This window comes from Alexandromys fortis, unplaced genomic scaffold (assembly GCF_014885135.2).
Source record: "Alexandromys fortis isolate MF-2015 unplaced genomic scaffold, M_Fortis_MF-2015_v1.1 scaffold_152, whole genome shotgun sequence".
NCBI lineage: Eukaryota > Metazoa > Chordata > Mammalia > Rodentia > Cricetidae > Alexandromys > Alexandromys fortis.
This window is the reverse complement of record NW_026068045.1, coordinates 1,241,510-1,257,629: the sequence shown is the minus strand read 5'-3', so window position 1 is coordinate 1,257,629 and position 16,120 is coordinate 1,241,510. Positions and strand designations below refer to the sequence as shown.

Genomic DNA, 16,120 nt, shown 5'->3' with positions numbered 1-16,120 from the left:
GGGGGCAGGAGGAGGACTGCAGCAGTGAGGATACACGGGGGAGGAGGCAGGAGGAGGAGAACTGCAGCAGTGAGGATACACAGGGGAGGAGGGGGAGGAGGAAGAGCGGAGGAGGAGGAGGACTGCAGCAGTGAGGATACACAGGGGGAGGAGGGGGAGGGGGCAGGAGGAGGACTGCAGCAGTGAGGATACACACAAGAGAGAGGACTCAGGAGTCACAGAGCAGCTGGAAAGAGCAGGGGAAATGTCAGACTCAAAAGCAGATACCAAGGTTCTACTAGCAAATCATCCTCGACAGCTTGGGGAACAGAGAAAGCCAGGGCTTAAATCTTCTGTAGGCCTGTGTCATCTCTGCTTTAAGTCCTTTGTATGTCACCTTCAAACACATGCAGGCTTCCCTACAGATCTGCCTAGGGACCCAATCAAAGCCTGAACCCCCCACCTGCTGGCTCACCTGCGCTGCCCAGTCTGGGCCTCCATCTGGTTGATCCAGTTCTTATAGATGTGGACAGGGTCTGTGTGGATGCTGACTGACCTGTCTTCCAGCACATCCTTGACAACCCTGCCCAGGATCTCCTGCAGAGCGCTCTGTCCCCGCCCATTGCGGTAGAACCTCACCACCAGCCTCACCACTGTTGGGTTGCCTGTTACCACATCCTGAGGCTGCTCCACCTTTGACCTGTGGTATAATAGGTTACTGGCCTCATATGTTGAGGACACAGCTGTGTTTCCCTTTCCAGAGTTTTGCCTGTTCAAGTCTACTCTGTACCCTCCCTAAGGGAGTCCGGCTGTCTGGTCACCCTGTTAGGTCAGCCCACATCCCCCCACCATCCCGCTCCAGCGCTGTCTCATATTCTTCCTATGAGTTGAAGAGAAGAATGTCTCTGACCCACCGTCTCCATCCCCACCCCTGCCCCTGCGTCAGGAGAACGTACCTGACCTCCTCCTGGAGTGCAGTCTTGAACAGCTGGAGCAGAAGGTAGGCCTCCCGGCGGTTGGAAGCATAGCTGTACAGACTGAAAACCACAGCCTCCATGAACTTGGTAGTTCTGTTCTGCGGCATCTGAAAGATCAGCTTGGCCAAATACATGGGCTGAGTCTGTGAACAACGGGAGGCAGAGGATAGATGGACTGAGTCTGTGAACAACGGGAGGCAGAGGAGATGCTCTTGGGGATTTGACGGTCAGATGGGTTACAAAGGTTTGTCCTGATGTGGAGAAAGTATCGCCTTCTTAGGGCACTGGCAATATTCCATACAAATGGGAAGAGCTAGGCTCTGTCTCCGGCATCAGGGCAGTAGGCAGGCCATGGAGAAAGCAAAGAGAACAAGCTCAGAAGGTGATGGAGACTTTTTGGCTTTTAAATTGTTTTGTTTTTTTCAGTGTTATGCGTGCAAGGGACGTGCTCTACCACCGCGCTGCACCTACGCAAGGCTTCTCCTCGGAGAGTCCCGCTCACCTGCAGCAAGTAGAAGAGGTGCTGGTAGGCTTCCAGCTTCTGCCGCTTCTCTCTGCTCAACGACTTTAATCCCTTCTGTTTGTCCAGGATCATCATGTCTGACAGCTGCTCCTTATTCTTCTTTGTCAGCTTCTTGCAGTGGGAGACTACGTCCTGGATGTGGGGGTAGGGGCAAACCCAACAGTCTGGACTGGTACCAACCATGAACACATGCGGTGCAGGCTCAGTGTCTGGAAGAACCAGGACTCGTGGGAGGAGAAAGCCCCACAACTGCTCCTGGCACCTCTGCTTTCACAGGGGAGTCTTCAGAGGGCTCGGGGCTGCCAGGCAGAGGGGCCGCGTCTGCCTGTGCTTTTGCTACCATTCTTTCTGACTAATGTATGGGTCTTGGGGTGGAGACACCACAGCAGCAGCATCAACCTGCTACTCCTCATCTGTAATTTATAGAGTTTTCATATCTGTCTCTGAGTTCTGCCAGGGGACATAGCAACTCCTGATTCCAGAGAGCTAAAGAGGAAACAGACTTCCAGGTTAGCGGATCACCTACAGCCCATGCACCAGAAGTCAGCAGTCAGCCACTCCCACCGTACCCATGGGGCTCTGTACCACACACGCCCAAGGGCAGACCTCAAGGGCAGAGGACACTGGCACAGGCCAGGTGCTAACCTGCACACATTCGGAAAGGACTAAATTACTAGTTGAAGAACGGTAAGGATTCCCTTCGGGAACAGCTGGACTGGGGGAGGGGTGACCCAGGGCCCGCTCACCTGCAGGGTGATCCGGTTCTTGACTAGCAGACCAATCTTGATGTCCATGAGGTTGAGGTCCTGCTCCAGCTGCTGATTAGACCGTATCTTCCTGACCACTTCTTCCTGGAGCTTCAGCAGCTCCGCCTCCGCTGAGAAGTCCTCCTGACTCTGGTTCAAGAGGTGAGCGAACTTGCGTACCACAGAGAGGGGCGGGTGGCGTGTGTGCACTGGCAAGATGGGCGACGTGGGTCAGGCAGGCATCGCAAAGCCTCATGGGCAGCAGCTGCCCCATGTCTACCCTGGGCTCTTGCCCCACACCTAGGAGTGAGCAGCTGCTCTCTGCCCTCATGCACCACACACATGGGCCTCTCCAGTGACTTCCCCACCAAACCAGGCCCCAGTGTTTTGTGATGCTCCCCGAAGGCACCCTTGTTTGAGGCCTTAGCCAAAGTTGCTTCAACATTGTAAATGAGACTGCGTGATTGTCCAGGTAGCCAGTGGTCTCTGTCATCTACTGCACATTTTGGAAGCTGCTTGATTGCACTTCCTGCCTACTCAAGTAATATTGTCTCCCTTCTCAGGCCTTTGATGGAGTTGAAGATTAGATGGTTGTAGTTACCTTCATCTTATGATCTAGCCAAGCCATTTCTAATACAAGACTTAGACTCCTTAGGATAAAATGATTATTAAAACATTTAGCTTATGCTCCTTGCTTAATATTGTTTATGCTGGTTGTAATTCTAATTTTTATACTTGGTATCTGTTCTTATTGTATATAGTGTTGTATTGGGTTTGGAACTCTCTTATTTAGATAAAAGGGGGAGGTGATGGAAAACCTCCTTCAGCCAATGGCCTTTAAGAGGCTGGACCAGGTTGGAGCGTGACTGAGGGGACCAAAAAGCTGCAGTCCTGCCCAGCTCCCTCTCTCTTCTCCTCGCAAGCCACACCTGGATGTCAGACCCCATCTCTAATTTCCTCGCTGTGATCTGTGAGTTCCCCCTTAATAAAGAAAACCTTAGAATACTCTAAGAATACTCCAAGTTAGCTTGGGATTATTTGACTTGGGTTCTGCGTCACCCAGCTGCTCCCCTTCCTGCTGGGCAGACCAGCTTCCTCATGCCCCTGACCTGTCAGCCACCACTTAGCCCTGCCAGCGTCATGTGTGGAGTGTCTGTAGTTACACTGGGGTACAGGTAGCTAAGGAGGTCAACTTTATAATGGAGAGGTCAGAAAAAAACAAAAACAGCCGGGCGGTGGTGGTACAAAGCCTTTAATCCCAGCACTTGGGAGGAAGAGGCAGGCAGATCTCTGTGAGTTTGAGGCCAGCCTGGTCTACAAGAGCTAGTTCCAGGATAGGCTCCAAAGCTACAGAGAAACCCTGTCTCAAAAAAACCCCAACAAAACAAACTCACCAAATAAACAAAACCCTCAAAGAAGCCTCTGGACTAAGCTTCACAGAAACAAAAGAATACACAGAATGCTCACTGAGAGAGGCAGGGTGTCTCATGGCCTTTTGCTGGTTTGGCTCTGCTCAGGCAGTATTGCTAGCAGTCCCAGCTAGCCCCAAACTCAGGATTCTCCTCTCTGCTTCCCAAGTGTTGACTTACAGGCAGGGGCCACCAGGCCTGAGTCTTTCTGTTTTATTTTCATTAAATTTTAGTGTATGGGTGTTTTGCCTGCATGTGTGTCTGTGCACTATACAGAGGCCAGAAGAAGGCATCAGGTCCCTTGGGACAGACAGTTGTGGGTTCTCTTGAAGGGCAGCCAGTTCTCTTAATCATTAAGCCACTTCTCCAGCTCCAAATCTAAATGCTATGTCCATCTTATGGCTGAGCCTCCAAAGGCAGGGAGAGGGCAGGTAACTTGTTCTAGGTTACCCAGCTGGTAATGAATGAAACAGTCAGATCTGGAGGCTGAATGAGTCCAGGCCCCGTGGCTAGAGGGAATCTCATAAGGTATCTGGGCAGATGGCCGCTGTTAAGTACTGCATGGCCATGGCCGATGCTTTGAGGGGGCAAGCGGGAGGGTCTTGGGAAACAGACGTGGACCCCACTCCTACAGGAGGGCAAAGAAACGACCATATTGTGTGGGCCACCTGCTTTCTGGTGGGGAAGTGGAAAGGGCAGCAGCAGAGGCCAGGGAAGCCGAAAAGGCAGTGTGCCCGGAGTACCGCACAGGATGGCAAGTTTGCTTTGTGTAAATCTGACACAAGCCAGAGTCACCTGAGAAGGAGCCTCAACTGAGAAAATGCCTCTGTGGGTGTTTTCTTGATTAATGACTGATGTGGAAGCATCTGCTGTGCTCTGGTCCTAGGGTATATAGGAAACCAAGCTGAGCAAGTCAGGAGCAAGCCAGTAGCAGCTTTCCTCCATGGCGTCTGCTTCAGTTCCTGTCTCCAGGTTCCTGCCTCCAGTGGCATGGAAGAGTAAGTTGAGATAAGCCCTTTCCTCCCAAGCTGCCTTGGTGATGGTGTTTATGATAGCCATAGGAATCTAAGACAAGGTATGGGAGGTACAGGGAAACAAGGGGAGGAGTGCGATGGCTGGACCTCAGGCAATAGGAACCACAGAGATTAGCAAAAGAGTGACAAGAAGCAGAACTGCTCAGCTCCATGGAGCCATGGTCAGGACAATCTAGTCCAGTCAGCACCGAGGAGGATGACTGCAACCTCATGGACACCGAGATCAGCCAATGGAATTGACTCACACTCAGGGTTAGTAGATTGAAATGATTGCAGAAATGACGACGAGTGACGGCATCTCTGATAGGAAGGAATCCTCAACACAGAAGCCACCAAGCTAAGTAAGTGGCCAGTTCTGGGGGCTGAGGAAGGAGGAAGCATTGGGAGAACATTTTCCCCAGAACTGGAGGGAAGGAAGAAAGATAAAAGGCAGGCGGAGCAGGGACCTCAGGGTAACAGCAAAGGATTTAGATGGTGGTGAGGGAGAGCACCCATGCTGACGGCCAGAAGGAGGAGGACTGTGTCATGAGAAGCACAGAAAGGAAATGGCTTCCTGCTCCAGGAATCAAGAATGAACTCGAGATGGACCAATGCGCTAATTCCCAAGCAAGGCTGAGAGTCTGGACTTGCAGGACAAGGACGAGGCTGGAAACAGAACTGTACTGGAAAGTTCTTGCTGCACACACAGAAGGACCTGCATCATGGGAAAAGCCAGGCATGAAGGCACATGCCTGTAATCTCAGTCTGGGAGGTGGAGACAGGAGGATTCTGGGGGCTTTCTGGCCATCAGGCCCAGTCAATCAGTACGCTCCAGGTTCAGTGAGACCCTGTCTCAGAAAATAAAGTAGAGAGCAATAGAGAAAGATACCTGACATTAATCTCTGGTTTCCATGTGTGTGTGTGTATACGCATGCATACAAGCATGTGTGCACATACATACACATATGTACATGTATGTGTGCACATACACACCTCCTTAAGACTTTACATGTGTGCCCAACTATGAAAAGCAGAGGGCAGGAAACTAGTGATCCTCTACTTCTTTGTTCTTTCCCCAGCAGAAAAATTACGAGGCCTGTGTGTCTATACTAGAGGCCAGGAGGTGAGAGTTTGGACCAAGGAAAATGGCACAGCTGGGAGCTGGGAAGTGCCTACCACAGGGGGATGGATATGTTAGGCCTGCTCAAAAAGTACCTGGTAGAGGAGTCTTGCCTGGTACTGGAAGGAGGGAACGCTACACACCTCAGACAACTTGTGATGCCCTTGCCTGCTGTGCATCCCCAAGAGGGACACCTAGGCTTGTCTGGCTCTCGATCTCTATCTCCCCAGCATACCTAACATCCTGTAGTCATCACGGACCTTCCTGGCTCGGAAAAATGCTTGGATCTTCACGATGGAGTCAACCTGCCACGGGCACAAGAGAACAGGTGACTGACCGCCCTTCTGCTCCCTGGGCTCTCATCTAAGAGTAAAGGCAGGTATGATGGGGCAACACTCACATTCTTCTGGAAGTGTCGCAGACGCCTGAGGTACTGCCTCCGGGCTGCCCACATTCGCGCCCAGGCCTGGATCTGAGAGAAAAGACACTACCTTCAGAGTGTCAGTCTGAGACCCACGCTCAGACCCCAGCTAATGCAATCGGCTCCAGGGCCACGAGGAGGCAAGAGAATGAGAAGTGCTCTGAGGGTTGCTCAAGAGGAAGGAGCCACCCAGACCACCATAGTTACCTTGATGATAGCATCCATGTTGGCTTTAAAATATTGCAGCCGCTCCTGGTAAGTCTTTCGTTGTCTATAACCCCGCCAATGAGCCTGCCAAGCAGAAGAGGGAACCCTAGCAAACCTCCCTGGGCTCAAGAGGCCAGGGGGACAGCTTCACCCTGGGCTAAGATGCTGTGGTGGTTTGAATGAGAATATCTCCCATAGGCTCAAATCTCTGAATGTTCGGTTCCCAGCTGATGGACTGTTTAGAGGTGTGTTCTTGTTGGAGGTGTGCCTTTTGCGGTTTTAAAAACCTCACACTAGGTCTGGTCTCACTCTTTCCACCTTGCCTTATCAATCAGATATAAGTTCAAAGCCCACCTGCCCGCCTGCTCACCTGCCTGCCTGCCGCCATGCTTCTGGCCTGATGATCACAGATTAACCTTCTGAACTGTAAGCAAGCCCCTAGCTTAATGCTTTTCTTTTTTCTTTTTCTTATTTATTTATTTAGTACACACTGTTCTGCTGGCATTCCAGAAGAGGACACCGGATCTCATTACAGATGGTTGTGAGTCACCATGTGGTTGCTGGGACTTGAACTCAGGTCCTCTAGGAAGAGCAGCCAGTGCTCTTAACCTCTGAGCCATCTCTCTAGCCCCTGCCAAATGCTTTTCTAAGTTTCCCTAGTCATGGTATCTCTTCACAGCAATAGAACAGCAACTAAGAGAGAAAGTGTGGGGAAGAGAAATTGGCCCTATTCTCAAAGACCTGCCAGCTTTATGAGAAAGACTATGTACCCTGATACTTCCTCATAGAAACTCAAATAAAAGGCATGGACACCAGCTTTACCAGAGAATACACCATGCCCCCAGCCCCCGCTCACTAGAGAATGAACCATGTCCCCAGCCCCTGCTCACTAGAGAATGAACCATGTTCCCACACTGCCAGCCCTGACAAAATTCTTCTCTAAAAACATGCTTCCCGAGTTGGTAAGATGACTTAGTAGGAAAAGGTGCTTGTAGTTAGACCTGACATCCAGAGTTCAGTCCCCAGGATCCACATGGTGGAAAGAGAGAACCAACTCCTGTAACTTGTTCTCTGACCTCAGCGTATGTCATGACGTGTGCGTGTGCATGTGCGAGCGTGCATGTGCGAGCGTGCATGCTCACACACACTAAACATATAAATGTAAAATAAAACACAACCAAAACATGACTCCAATCTGGATTAGTCAGCGTTGAGAACTGTGATGGTCAGAGCTTTCAAGAGCAAGCTGAGTCTCAGGGCGTCTAGGCTGCCTCACTTCCCAAAGCCGAGGCACTGGGCTGCAATCAGAGGAGTCTGTGACCTGGGCACTCCATTACTGAATTATGGGGTCAATGTTGACACCAGCATCTAATGGGGTGTCACCAAGGGACCCCACCATACCTAGTGACGAAAGCAATTTCCTGCTAACGCCTCACATCCAAGGCATTAACCAAGTGTCTCTATGAAGGCAAAGAACGGTGCAAGGGCTTGAGTAGGGTGCCCGGGCCTTAACCAGAGGGCAGTTAACCAGAAGGCCAACTCCAGAGCCTGTGCCGTCAGTTACTCCTGCATGCTTAGCCATCTGCCAGTCCAGCTTCACGGTTCTCCCTTTGTGTCCCTCCTGTCACATCTGATGCCAGCCAAACTCCATGGCCATTCACTTGTGGGTTCCACACCCATCTCCCAGCCTTGCCCGGCACACTGGGGCGGGCTCTGAAGGTAAAGTCTGCAGAGGGGGTTACACTGCCAGCACCCCATGGCTCTCCACACCACACCTGACAAGGGAAGTCGCCCTTGTTTCTAGCTCATGGAGTGCTAGTGTCCTGCCCTGGTCACTTGCAGGTCAGCCTCAGAGACACCACAGGCCATGCATAGGACAGAACTGAATGGAATGCCCACTAGAGAGGACAACACAGCAGCTACCACAGCTCTGCTCCAGGGAAAGTGTTTGCATCTCACTTCAGTCTTCCTCTCTTCCCCAATGCTGACGATGATGCCAATAACCGGTACTTACTTCCTGCTCCCATTCTGCAAAACCTCTCTAGACATTGTCTTACTAAACCGCCCTTGCTACCTTGGAAAGTGGTACTGACATTTGCATTGGTGGGGGGGTAAACTGAGGCACAGAAAGAAAGGAAGAAAGAAAGAAAGGAAGGAAGGAAGAAAGAAAGAAAGAAAGAAAGAAAGAAAGAAAGAAAGAAAGAAAGGAAGAAAAGCGTAATTAAAAGGCTACATGGCTAACAGGTCCCGGAGTTGGGCTTCTAACCACACTAGTCTGTCTCAAGAGTCCACACCTTCCTTCACTATTGCTCAGAGTTCCAAGAATCATCCCAACCCCACCCAGGGAAAGGGAAGGGGGTGGACACCCTGTATCTCCAATCTTCTCAGGCACGGGGAAAAGCCAAAGCTGCCACCTGAATCTTAATGATGGCTGGAAGCAAGGTCCTGAGGAAGTGGGAACACTCAGCAAACTTCTGTCGGACAAGGAAGCCGCGGAGGCGAGCCTGAAGTTGGATGACAAAGCCAACATTGGCCTTCCAGAGCAGTTGGCGGTCATGGGCCGCGGAGACCTTGGTGATGACTGACTGTAGAGACAGAAGGCTTTGGGTGGGTAGGAGCCTCTCCCCATGCACAATCCCCCACCAAGGCAGGAACTCTGCCTACCTGAATCTCCTCCCAGGTTAGATGGGAGGTGTTGAGGTGGCATCTGGGAGGATGCTCCCAGGTCCCCTGGAAGGTCTGAAGATGGAAGTAGTAGGCACTGCCGTCCTTCATGTCGTGTCGAACCCAGAAGGCTGTGTCCCCTGAACAGAAACTCAAGTAAGCCAGGAGGGCTCAGAGGAGGAAAAGCAGCAGAGAAGCCTCGGCCAGGGCCACTACCAGGACGTCGCTTCTTTGACACTGCTCCTTCCAGGGCCTGCTGGTAGCTGTCAGCACAGTCAGGAACGATCCCTCGGAGAGCCACATTGGGGTTCCTCAACACTCGCTCCGTCTGGGCTGCCTTGCCCTCCTTGATGGCCTGATTGATGGCAGCCACACCAAGGGCTACTGATGGGCATCAGGAGAGAAAAGTCAATCCTCTGGAGTCCCTCCCACGAGCCCTGTCCTGTCCAGTGGGGCTGGATTCAGGAGACTGCACGTTAGAGACAAGGTGGCCGTTAGGGAAGGGCTCCTGTGGGATGGAAGTCCTAAACTCTTGGCATTTCCTATCCAGTTGTGTGCCAGGAAATCCACCCTGTGGTCAAAGCACCCTCCTGCACGAGTTCTGTCCTGCCCTCTCAGCTTGATGGTTTCAGTCTACTTGCCAGGAATCTAGACATATCTGGGATGAAGGGATCTTAACAGAAAATGCCCCCACTGGATTGGCCTGTGGTATATCTTCCTGATTAATGATCGATGTGGAAACCCACTGTGGATGTGTTACCTGTGGACAGGTGGTCTTGCGTGTATAAGAAAACAAACTGAATAAGCCACGAGGAGCAGGCCAGCAAGCAGCGCCCCCCATGCCCTCTGCTTTGGTTTCTGCCTCTAGGTTTCTATTTTGAATTCCTGCCCTGACTTCCTCCGATGATGAACTGGGATGTGGAGGACTAAGAATAAACCCCTTCCTCCCCAAGTTACTCTCGGTCAAGCGAAGATGCTTCCCATGGCTAATGTGAGACGGGGTGGGGCCCCACTCTGCCTTCCCAGTGCCTGGTTGTTTACTTCTCTGGGCTGTGTTTGTGTCCTCATTGGCTCTGGCCACTCCCTGGCGGATCTCCTCCAGCCACAGCACAGCCCCGGGATCTCCTGTCACCTGGCAGATTGGAAAAAAAAAAGATGAAAAAAACACAAAACCCCAAACTGGTATCTTCAGGCTCCCACAAGCCCAGCAGGGAACTAAAGTACACTGGGGGGGGGGGCGCTCTCTTCTCTCTGCCCTGAGGAGCCATGACCCCCGGGGGGGCCCCTTGGATGGCTATACACCTGATGAAACAGGAAAGGCTCTCTTGGCTCCCCCTCCCTGTCCTGTGGAATCATGACCCCTTTGCCCCCTAGGATGGCTGCCAGGATCAGGGATCTCCGCAGCTTTCATACCCCCAGTGTCCAGCACTTTCTGATAGCCACACCCAGGGACACTTACCCTGCAGCCCTTCCCATCCCCCTCGACCTCAGTTCACTGCCCTTAGCCCGATTCTGGTGCTGGCTGTGTCTCCTGGCTGCACATTTGCAGTCACCAAAAGGTGGCAGGAAGACTGCACACCGGGCAAGGAAGCCTGGGCTTGCCATGGCCAGCTCACTGCTCTCTTCTCCTTATCAGAAATGGACTCTTACAGAGTTTTTTATTGAGCACTATGTGTCGGGTGCCCACCTGCCTGCCTGTCTTTTTTTTCTTTTCTAAAAGGCTCTGTAGGCCAAGCCAACCTCAGACTTACTGCAGGTGTGAGCTATCCGGTATTGTTCCTAAGACTTATCTTATGAATTAGTTTTTTTCTTTTTCTTTCGGTTTTATTTATTTATTATGTATATATTCTGCTTGCATATCTGCCTGTAGGCCAGAAGAGGGCACCAGATCTCATTACGGATGGTTGTGAGCCCCCATATGGTTGCTGGGAATTGAACTCAGGACCTCAGGGTTCTCTGGAAGAGCAGCCAGCACTCTTAACCACTGAGCTACCTCTCCAGCCCTTCTTTTCTTTTTTAAGGCAGGGTTTCTCTGTAGCTTTGGAGCCTGTCTTGGAATTAGCTCTTGTAGACCAGGCTGGCCTCGAACTCACAGAGATCCGCCTGCCTCTGCCTCCCAAGAGCTGCGATTAGTTAGGTGTCTTCGTATGTATCTGTGTGGAGGTGTGTACATGTGAATGAATGCAAGTGCCCTGAAGAAGGTACTGGATCCCTTTATCTGGGGTTGTGAGCCCCTTGATGTGGGTGTTGGGAACTGAACTCAGACTCTGTCCAGGCTTCATGGATCAGAACTTGTGAGGCAGACCAAGCAATACCTGGCACACAGTGATAACTCAATGAATGCTGGCTAGTCCTGCCGTGGTACTCACTCAAGCTCAGCAACTGTGGGATAAGCTTGATGTTGTCACAGGTTTGCAGGGCCACGGCAGTGCAGGGAGGCTGGGTGACGCTGCACGGGAGCTGCAGGACGCAAGCTCATCCGGCTCGGGCCAGGTCTCAGCCTCATTCTGCTGCCACAAACCTCAGCGTGTCAGTTCAAATCCCTGCTCCACTCCTGCACCACGAGGTGCAAGGGCAGAGGATGTAGTACACACACCCCAGGGATACTCAGGTGGTCACTGGGGATCAGAGTGGGGAGTCCAGGCACCTTTTCCCACACCTTGTCATGACAATCAAATCCTGCCTGTGCCTCACCTGTTCAGAGTCTGTATCCACCAGGCTGGGCACCGCCCTGGCCAAGACTGAGCCTCTCGCTCTAGTGTCTAACCCAGCCATCTTTTCCTAGCCTTACCTTGGCTTTCTTCTTCTTGGCTGCCACGAGGAGGAGATGATACCGAAGTGCAACGTGAAGGCTTACATCTTCCAAGCCAGCCGCTGGAAGCAGCAGAGCAGACAGTGTCTTCTCAGGGTAGCCCTGATCCAGAGCCTCATTGATGAGGCTGATGGCGAGGACCTCTGAGGAAGACATCTGAGGATGAGCGGCAGCCCCAAACTCAAGACCACGGGAAAGGCTGTCTGAGGGGCACTCACGATCCGTCTCTTCCTGAACCTGCGCATTGACCTCGCACACAGTGGCCTGCAGGTCATTCCAACTCAGGAAGCCTCTGTCCGTCCCTCTTAGCTTTCGCACCTTCACCAGGGCATCAAAGTAACTAGCAGCAGAGAGGAGGAGCAGCAGCGTGAGCGGCGGTGCCGGTGCGAGCGGTGTGCGCACACAGCCGCGGCTGGTCTTTCCCAGGCCACCTCTTCTCCCCTTACAGACCGTTCCAAGCCCCCTGTGTGGCGCTCGGAGCTCAAGCTTCAGCCCTCTTCCCTCCGGACTCTCACCCCAGACCTCAGACACTCAAGCCTTTCATGACTTATCTGAACTCCACGTTCCCTCGGTCTGTCTTTGTGCCTCAGCCAGCCCCTTCTGGATAAACATCTGTTGGGTCATCTCCCACGCGTTCCCTCTGCCACCAAGTCCTGTCAATTCTGCTTTCAAAATACATTTGCATGCTGGCACCTTCTTCCCAGCCCTGCCGCCCTGCCCTGGCCCAGGCCCGGTGCCAGAGTCTCAGCACAGCCAGAAGGATCTTGGTAAAGCAGGTCAGAAGGATTCCTTCCTTGTTGAACACCCCAGAGCTTCCTTCCACGCTTGAGGACATGGGCTGCTCTGTTAGCCCATTCCATCTGGTCACTCTGGTTTCCTGGTAGTCTTTGTTTTTAGGTTTTTCTTGAACACTGGGATGTTAACCCCAGAGCCTCAGACATGCAAGTGTTCTACCCCTGAGCTCTTTCCAAGCTTGTCCTGACGTCCTGTGAGTGCACCTAGGACACTCTCCTGTCCTGAAGAGCGGCATGGGAAGAACTCAGGCTCCTTAGGTCCTTCTCCGCATGCCCCTCCTCGTCACGAGACTAAGAAAGCTGCCCCCCCCCCCCCGTCTCCTTTGGCTTGGCCCCATAGCTCTGTGCCCATCCAGTCATGACTCCTGCTTGTGTGCATGCTTGCCGAGAGCAGGGATCTGCTTTAGTCACTGTTTTCAACACCTAGAATGGCAGGCATCTGGCAGTGCATTTTCCCAAGCATTTGCTCCAAAGAAATAGAAAGGAAGCGGGATGACCATGTGCTCGCTCCCCACTGGGAAGAAACACAGGAGGGGCCAAGAATGGGAATCAGACAGGCTACCGTCCAGTCAGCCACACCCATGCCGCCCCTCACTTCTGGCCTGTGGCTAGAGCCTCCCCACTCACCGCTGAGCATTTTCTTCTTCTACCTGGGCCAGGCCAGTAGCAGGGTTCACCAGACTGGACCAGAAGGCACAGGTATCTCTCGTTTCCAGAGCACGGTTAATGAGAACCACAGCTGAGAGCATCTCCACAGCCACAAAGAGCTCCTCCTGGCCCAGCTCCTATAGAGGAGAGAGTTGAGAGGAGCTCTCCAACATCCATCTCCATCCCCAAGATCCATTCATGCTCAACATCTGGGCCACAACTGGGCCACATTCACCCACTGACCCTGCTCATGCTCAACACCTGGGATACATTCATTCACCAACATTCACACTTTATGTCTGGGGATGTTTGCTGTGAACACAATCATCATGAAGACCATACATGGTGTCATCTTATTCCATAACAAGCCAAATGAGGTAGGTACCATTAATAACCGCATTTCCCAGCCAAGCCCATAGCTAGCAATATGGGTTAAATGAAGCTGCCTGACTACAGAGCCCACACTCAACATGTAACTTCTAACTCCCGCAGTTGACATGGTGACTCTATGTGAGGCTCAGGCCTTGTTATCAGAAGGGCTGTAAGGACAGGAGTGAGGTAGGGCAGCCTCACGGTTACAGCATGTCCTGCCAGTCAGCTGGACAGACAGGTGTTCTACGTCTGCGACCCTCTCTTTACCTCTAAAGAGAACCAGCACCTACCTGGCAGGACTGCAGTCCGTGCTGAGCATGTGCACCGCCACTGGCTGCCATGATGCTCCTGGGAAGCAACCCTGCCCATCCTAATTTCTGGCCATTCTCCTAGCTGCTTGGGACCCCCAGGACTTACCCCCTGTTGCTGCTTCTGGAGCACAGCCAGCTCCTGCTGGTACACAGCAGAGGCAAAGGGGTACACTTGGGGCAGCTGGGCTTCAGGGCACATAAGCTCCTTCACGGTGTCAGAGGCCACTTCCCTCTGGATGGCTCTGTTGATTCTCCACACGGCCTGGAGCACTGCCGGGAAGGACAGCAAGAAATCATACAGGCTGAGAGTCCCTGTTATCTCAGCTGTCCTTACCAACCAGACTCTGCTGGGAAATGGCTTTGTAACACTTCTAGAAAGTCATTCTACTAGATTCAAAACGCATTCCTATATGTTCCAGAGGAAAGGCGGATGGGGTGCTTTAAAAGAGAGGTTCTGGTCAAACAGTGGTGGCTCACTCCTTTAATCTCAGCACTTGGGAGGCAGAGGCAGGCAGAGCTCTGTGAGTTTGAGGCCAGCTGGGTCTACTTAGTTGCCGGACAGCCAGGGCTACAGGGAAATCCTGTCTTAAAAAACAGATTGGGGGCGGGGCTGGAGAGATGGCTCAGAGGTTAAGAGCACTGTTTGCTCTTCCAGAGGTCCTGAGTTCAATTCCCAGCAACCACATGGTGGCTTACAGCCATCTATAATGAAACCTGGCGCCCCCTTCTGGCTTGCAGGCACACATGGAAGGAATGCTATACACATAATATAATAAATAAATAAATTAATTAAAAAAAAAAACAGACAGGGGGGTGGGTAGGGGGCTCTCTGAAAGGCAAAGGCAACGTGTTGGGCCCAGGAGTTGCATGGCTTAGAATGCAGCAGAACGTGGCTGTCACAGCAGCAGTGAGCACAAGATTGACAGCTGGCAGTGGCGCATAACTAAGATGAAGTAAGTCAACGGGCTCTGGGGACCAAACCTTAGTGACAGTGCAGAGAAATGTAGAGCCAGCTCCATTTACACTGCAGCGGGCGGAGGGGGCTAAAGGGGCCATGGCACACCAGTGTGGTTAGCTCACATGCTCTGGGGTCAGTAAGATGCCAAGAAGCACATAGCCTCTGGGGAGGGATAAGGACACCAGGAGACCGACAGTGCCCAGCTGCAGGGGCCAGGCTAGAAGCGGTCCCACCCCAGGGTGACGGCAGTGCTGAGAAGGAGAAAGCAAACGACTTCACAGAGAAGCCTTGGAGACAGCTCTGCAGACGTTTCTGCTTGGTGGAGAAAATGTCACTCAGAGGCCCAGAGGCCAGGGCCTGGGAAGGAAGCAAGGAGGAGCTCAGCTGCACCGGGTGAAGCGGGAGCTGAAAAGGCCTCAGCTGCCAGGTCAAGTTCAGGGGATGGAACCAAGTGTGGGATAAAGAATGAAAGAGCCGGGCTGGAGAGATGCTGCTCTTGCGAGGGGTGGTTTAGTTCCTAGCGCCCACACAGGGGTGCACACTCATCTAGAACCCAGTTCCAGGCCTCTACTTCTGACCTCCATGGGCAATGCATGCACATGGCACAAACATACATGGCAAATGCACAGACTTAAATATATAAAAACAAAATTAAATAAATCTTTTTTGTTGTTTGTTTTTCAAGACAGGATTTCTCTGTGTATCCCTGGCTGTTCTGGAACTTACTCTGTAGACCAGGCTGGCCTTCAACTCACAGAGGTCCACGTGCCTCTGCCTCCTGAGTGCTGGGATTAGAGGCATGCGCCACCACCACGCCATATAAATAAAAAAAAGAATGGGGGGGGGGACACTGGAGAGATGTCTCAGTGGTTAAGAGCACTGGCTGCTCTTTCAGAGGACCCAGGTTCAATTCCCAGCACCCATATGGCAGCTCACAACTGTCTCTAACTCCAGTTCTTGAGGATCTGACACACTCACCCATGCACATACAATAAAATTTAAAAAAATGTAAGAGGCAGTTGGGTGTGGGGCCTCACACCTGTAACAGCAGCACTCGGGGTGAGCACGGGTGTGTGTGTGTGAGAGACAACAGTGTCACATTGTGCCCCAGGCTAGCTTGAGCTGCACTGTAAGATCCTATCTCAGAAAACAACAACAAACCAAGA

The 16,120-nt window shown here is 52.2% G+C and overlaps 1 protein-coding gene across 1 annotated transcript in view; it reads right to left on the bottom strand.

The window, feature by feature from the left end:
* The window catches only part of Iqgap3 (IQ motif containing GTPase activating protein 3), a 45,537-nt gene that overhangs the window by 14,746 nt on the left and 14,671 nt on the right, over positions 1 to 16,120 (bottom strand). The window contains exons 12-27 of the mRNA XM_050166305.1: positions 14,103 to 14,266; positions 13,293 to 13,450; positions 12,090 to 12,211; positions 11,851 to 12,014; positions 10,101 to 10,191; positions 9,276 to 9,443; positions 9,060 to 9,199; positions 8,810 to 8,980; positions 6,396 to 6,479; positions 6,168 to 6,239; positions 6,003 to 6,072; positions 2,226 to 2,434; positions 1,459 to 1,611; positions 936 to 1,099; positions 455 to 679; positions 220 to 226 (exon numbers count right to left, since the gene is read on the bottom strand). Coding sequence (XP_050022262.1) covers positions 220 to 226; positions 455 to 679; positions 936 to 1,099; positions 1,459 to 1,611; positions 2,226 to 2,434; positions 6,003 to 6,072; positions 6,168 to 6,239; positions 6,396 to 6,479; positions 8,810 to 8,980; positions 9,060 to 9,199; positions 9,276 to 9,443; positions 10,101 to 10,191; positions 11,851 to 12,014; positions 12,090 to 12,211; positions 13,293 to 13,450; positions 14,103 to 14,266 — 2,162 coding nt within the window. The remainder of the gene's footprint in view (positions 1 to 219; positions 227 to 454; positions 680 to 935; positions 1,100 to 1,458; positions 1,612 to 2,225; positions 2,435 to 6,002; positions 6,073 to 6,167; positions 6,240 to 6,395; positions 6,480 to 8,809; positions 8,981 to 9,059; positions 9,200 to 9,275; positions 9,444 to 10,100; positions 10,192 to 11,850; positions 12,015 to 12,089; positions 12,212 to 13,292; positions 13,451 to 14,102; positions 14,267 to 16,120) is intronic.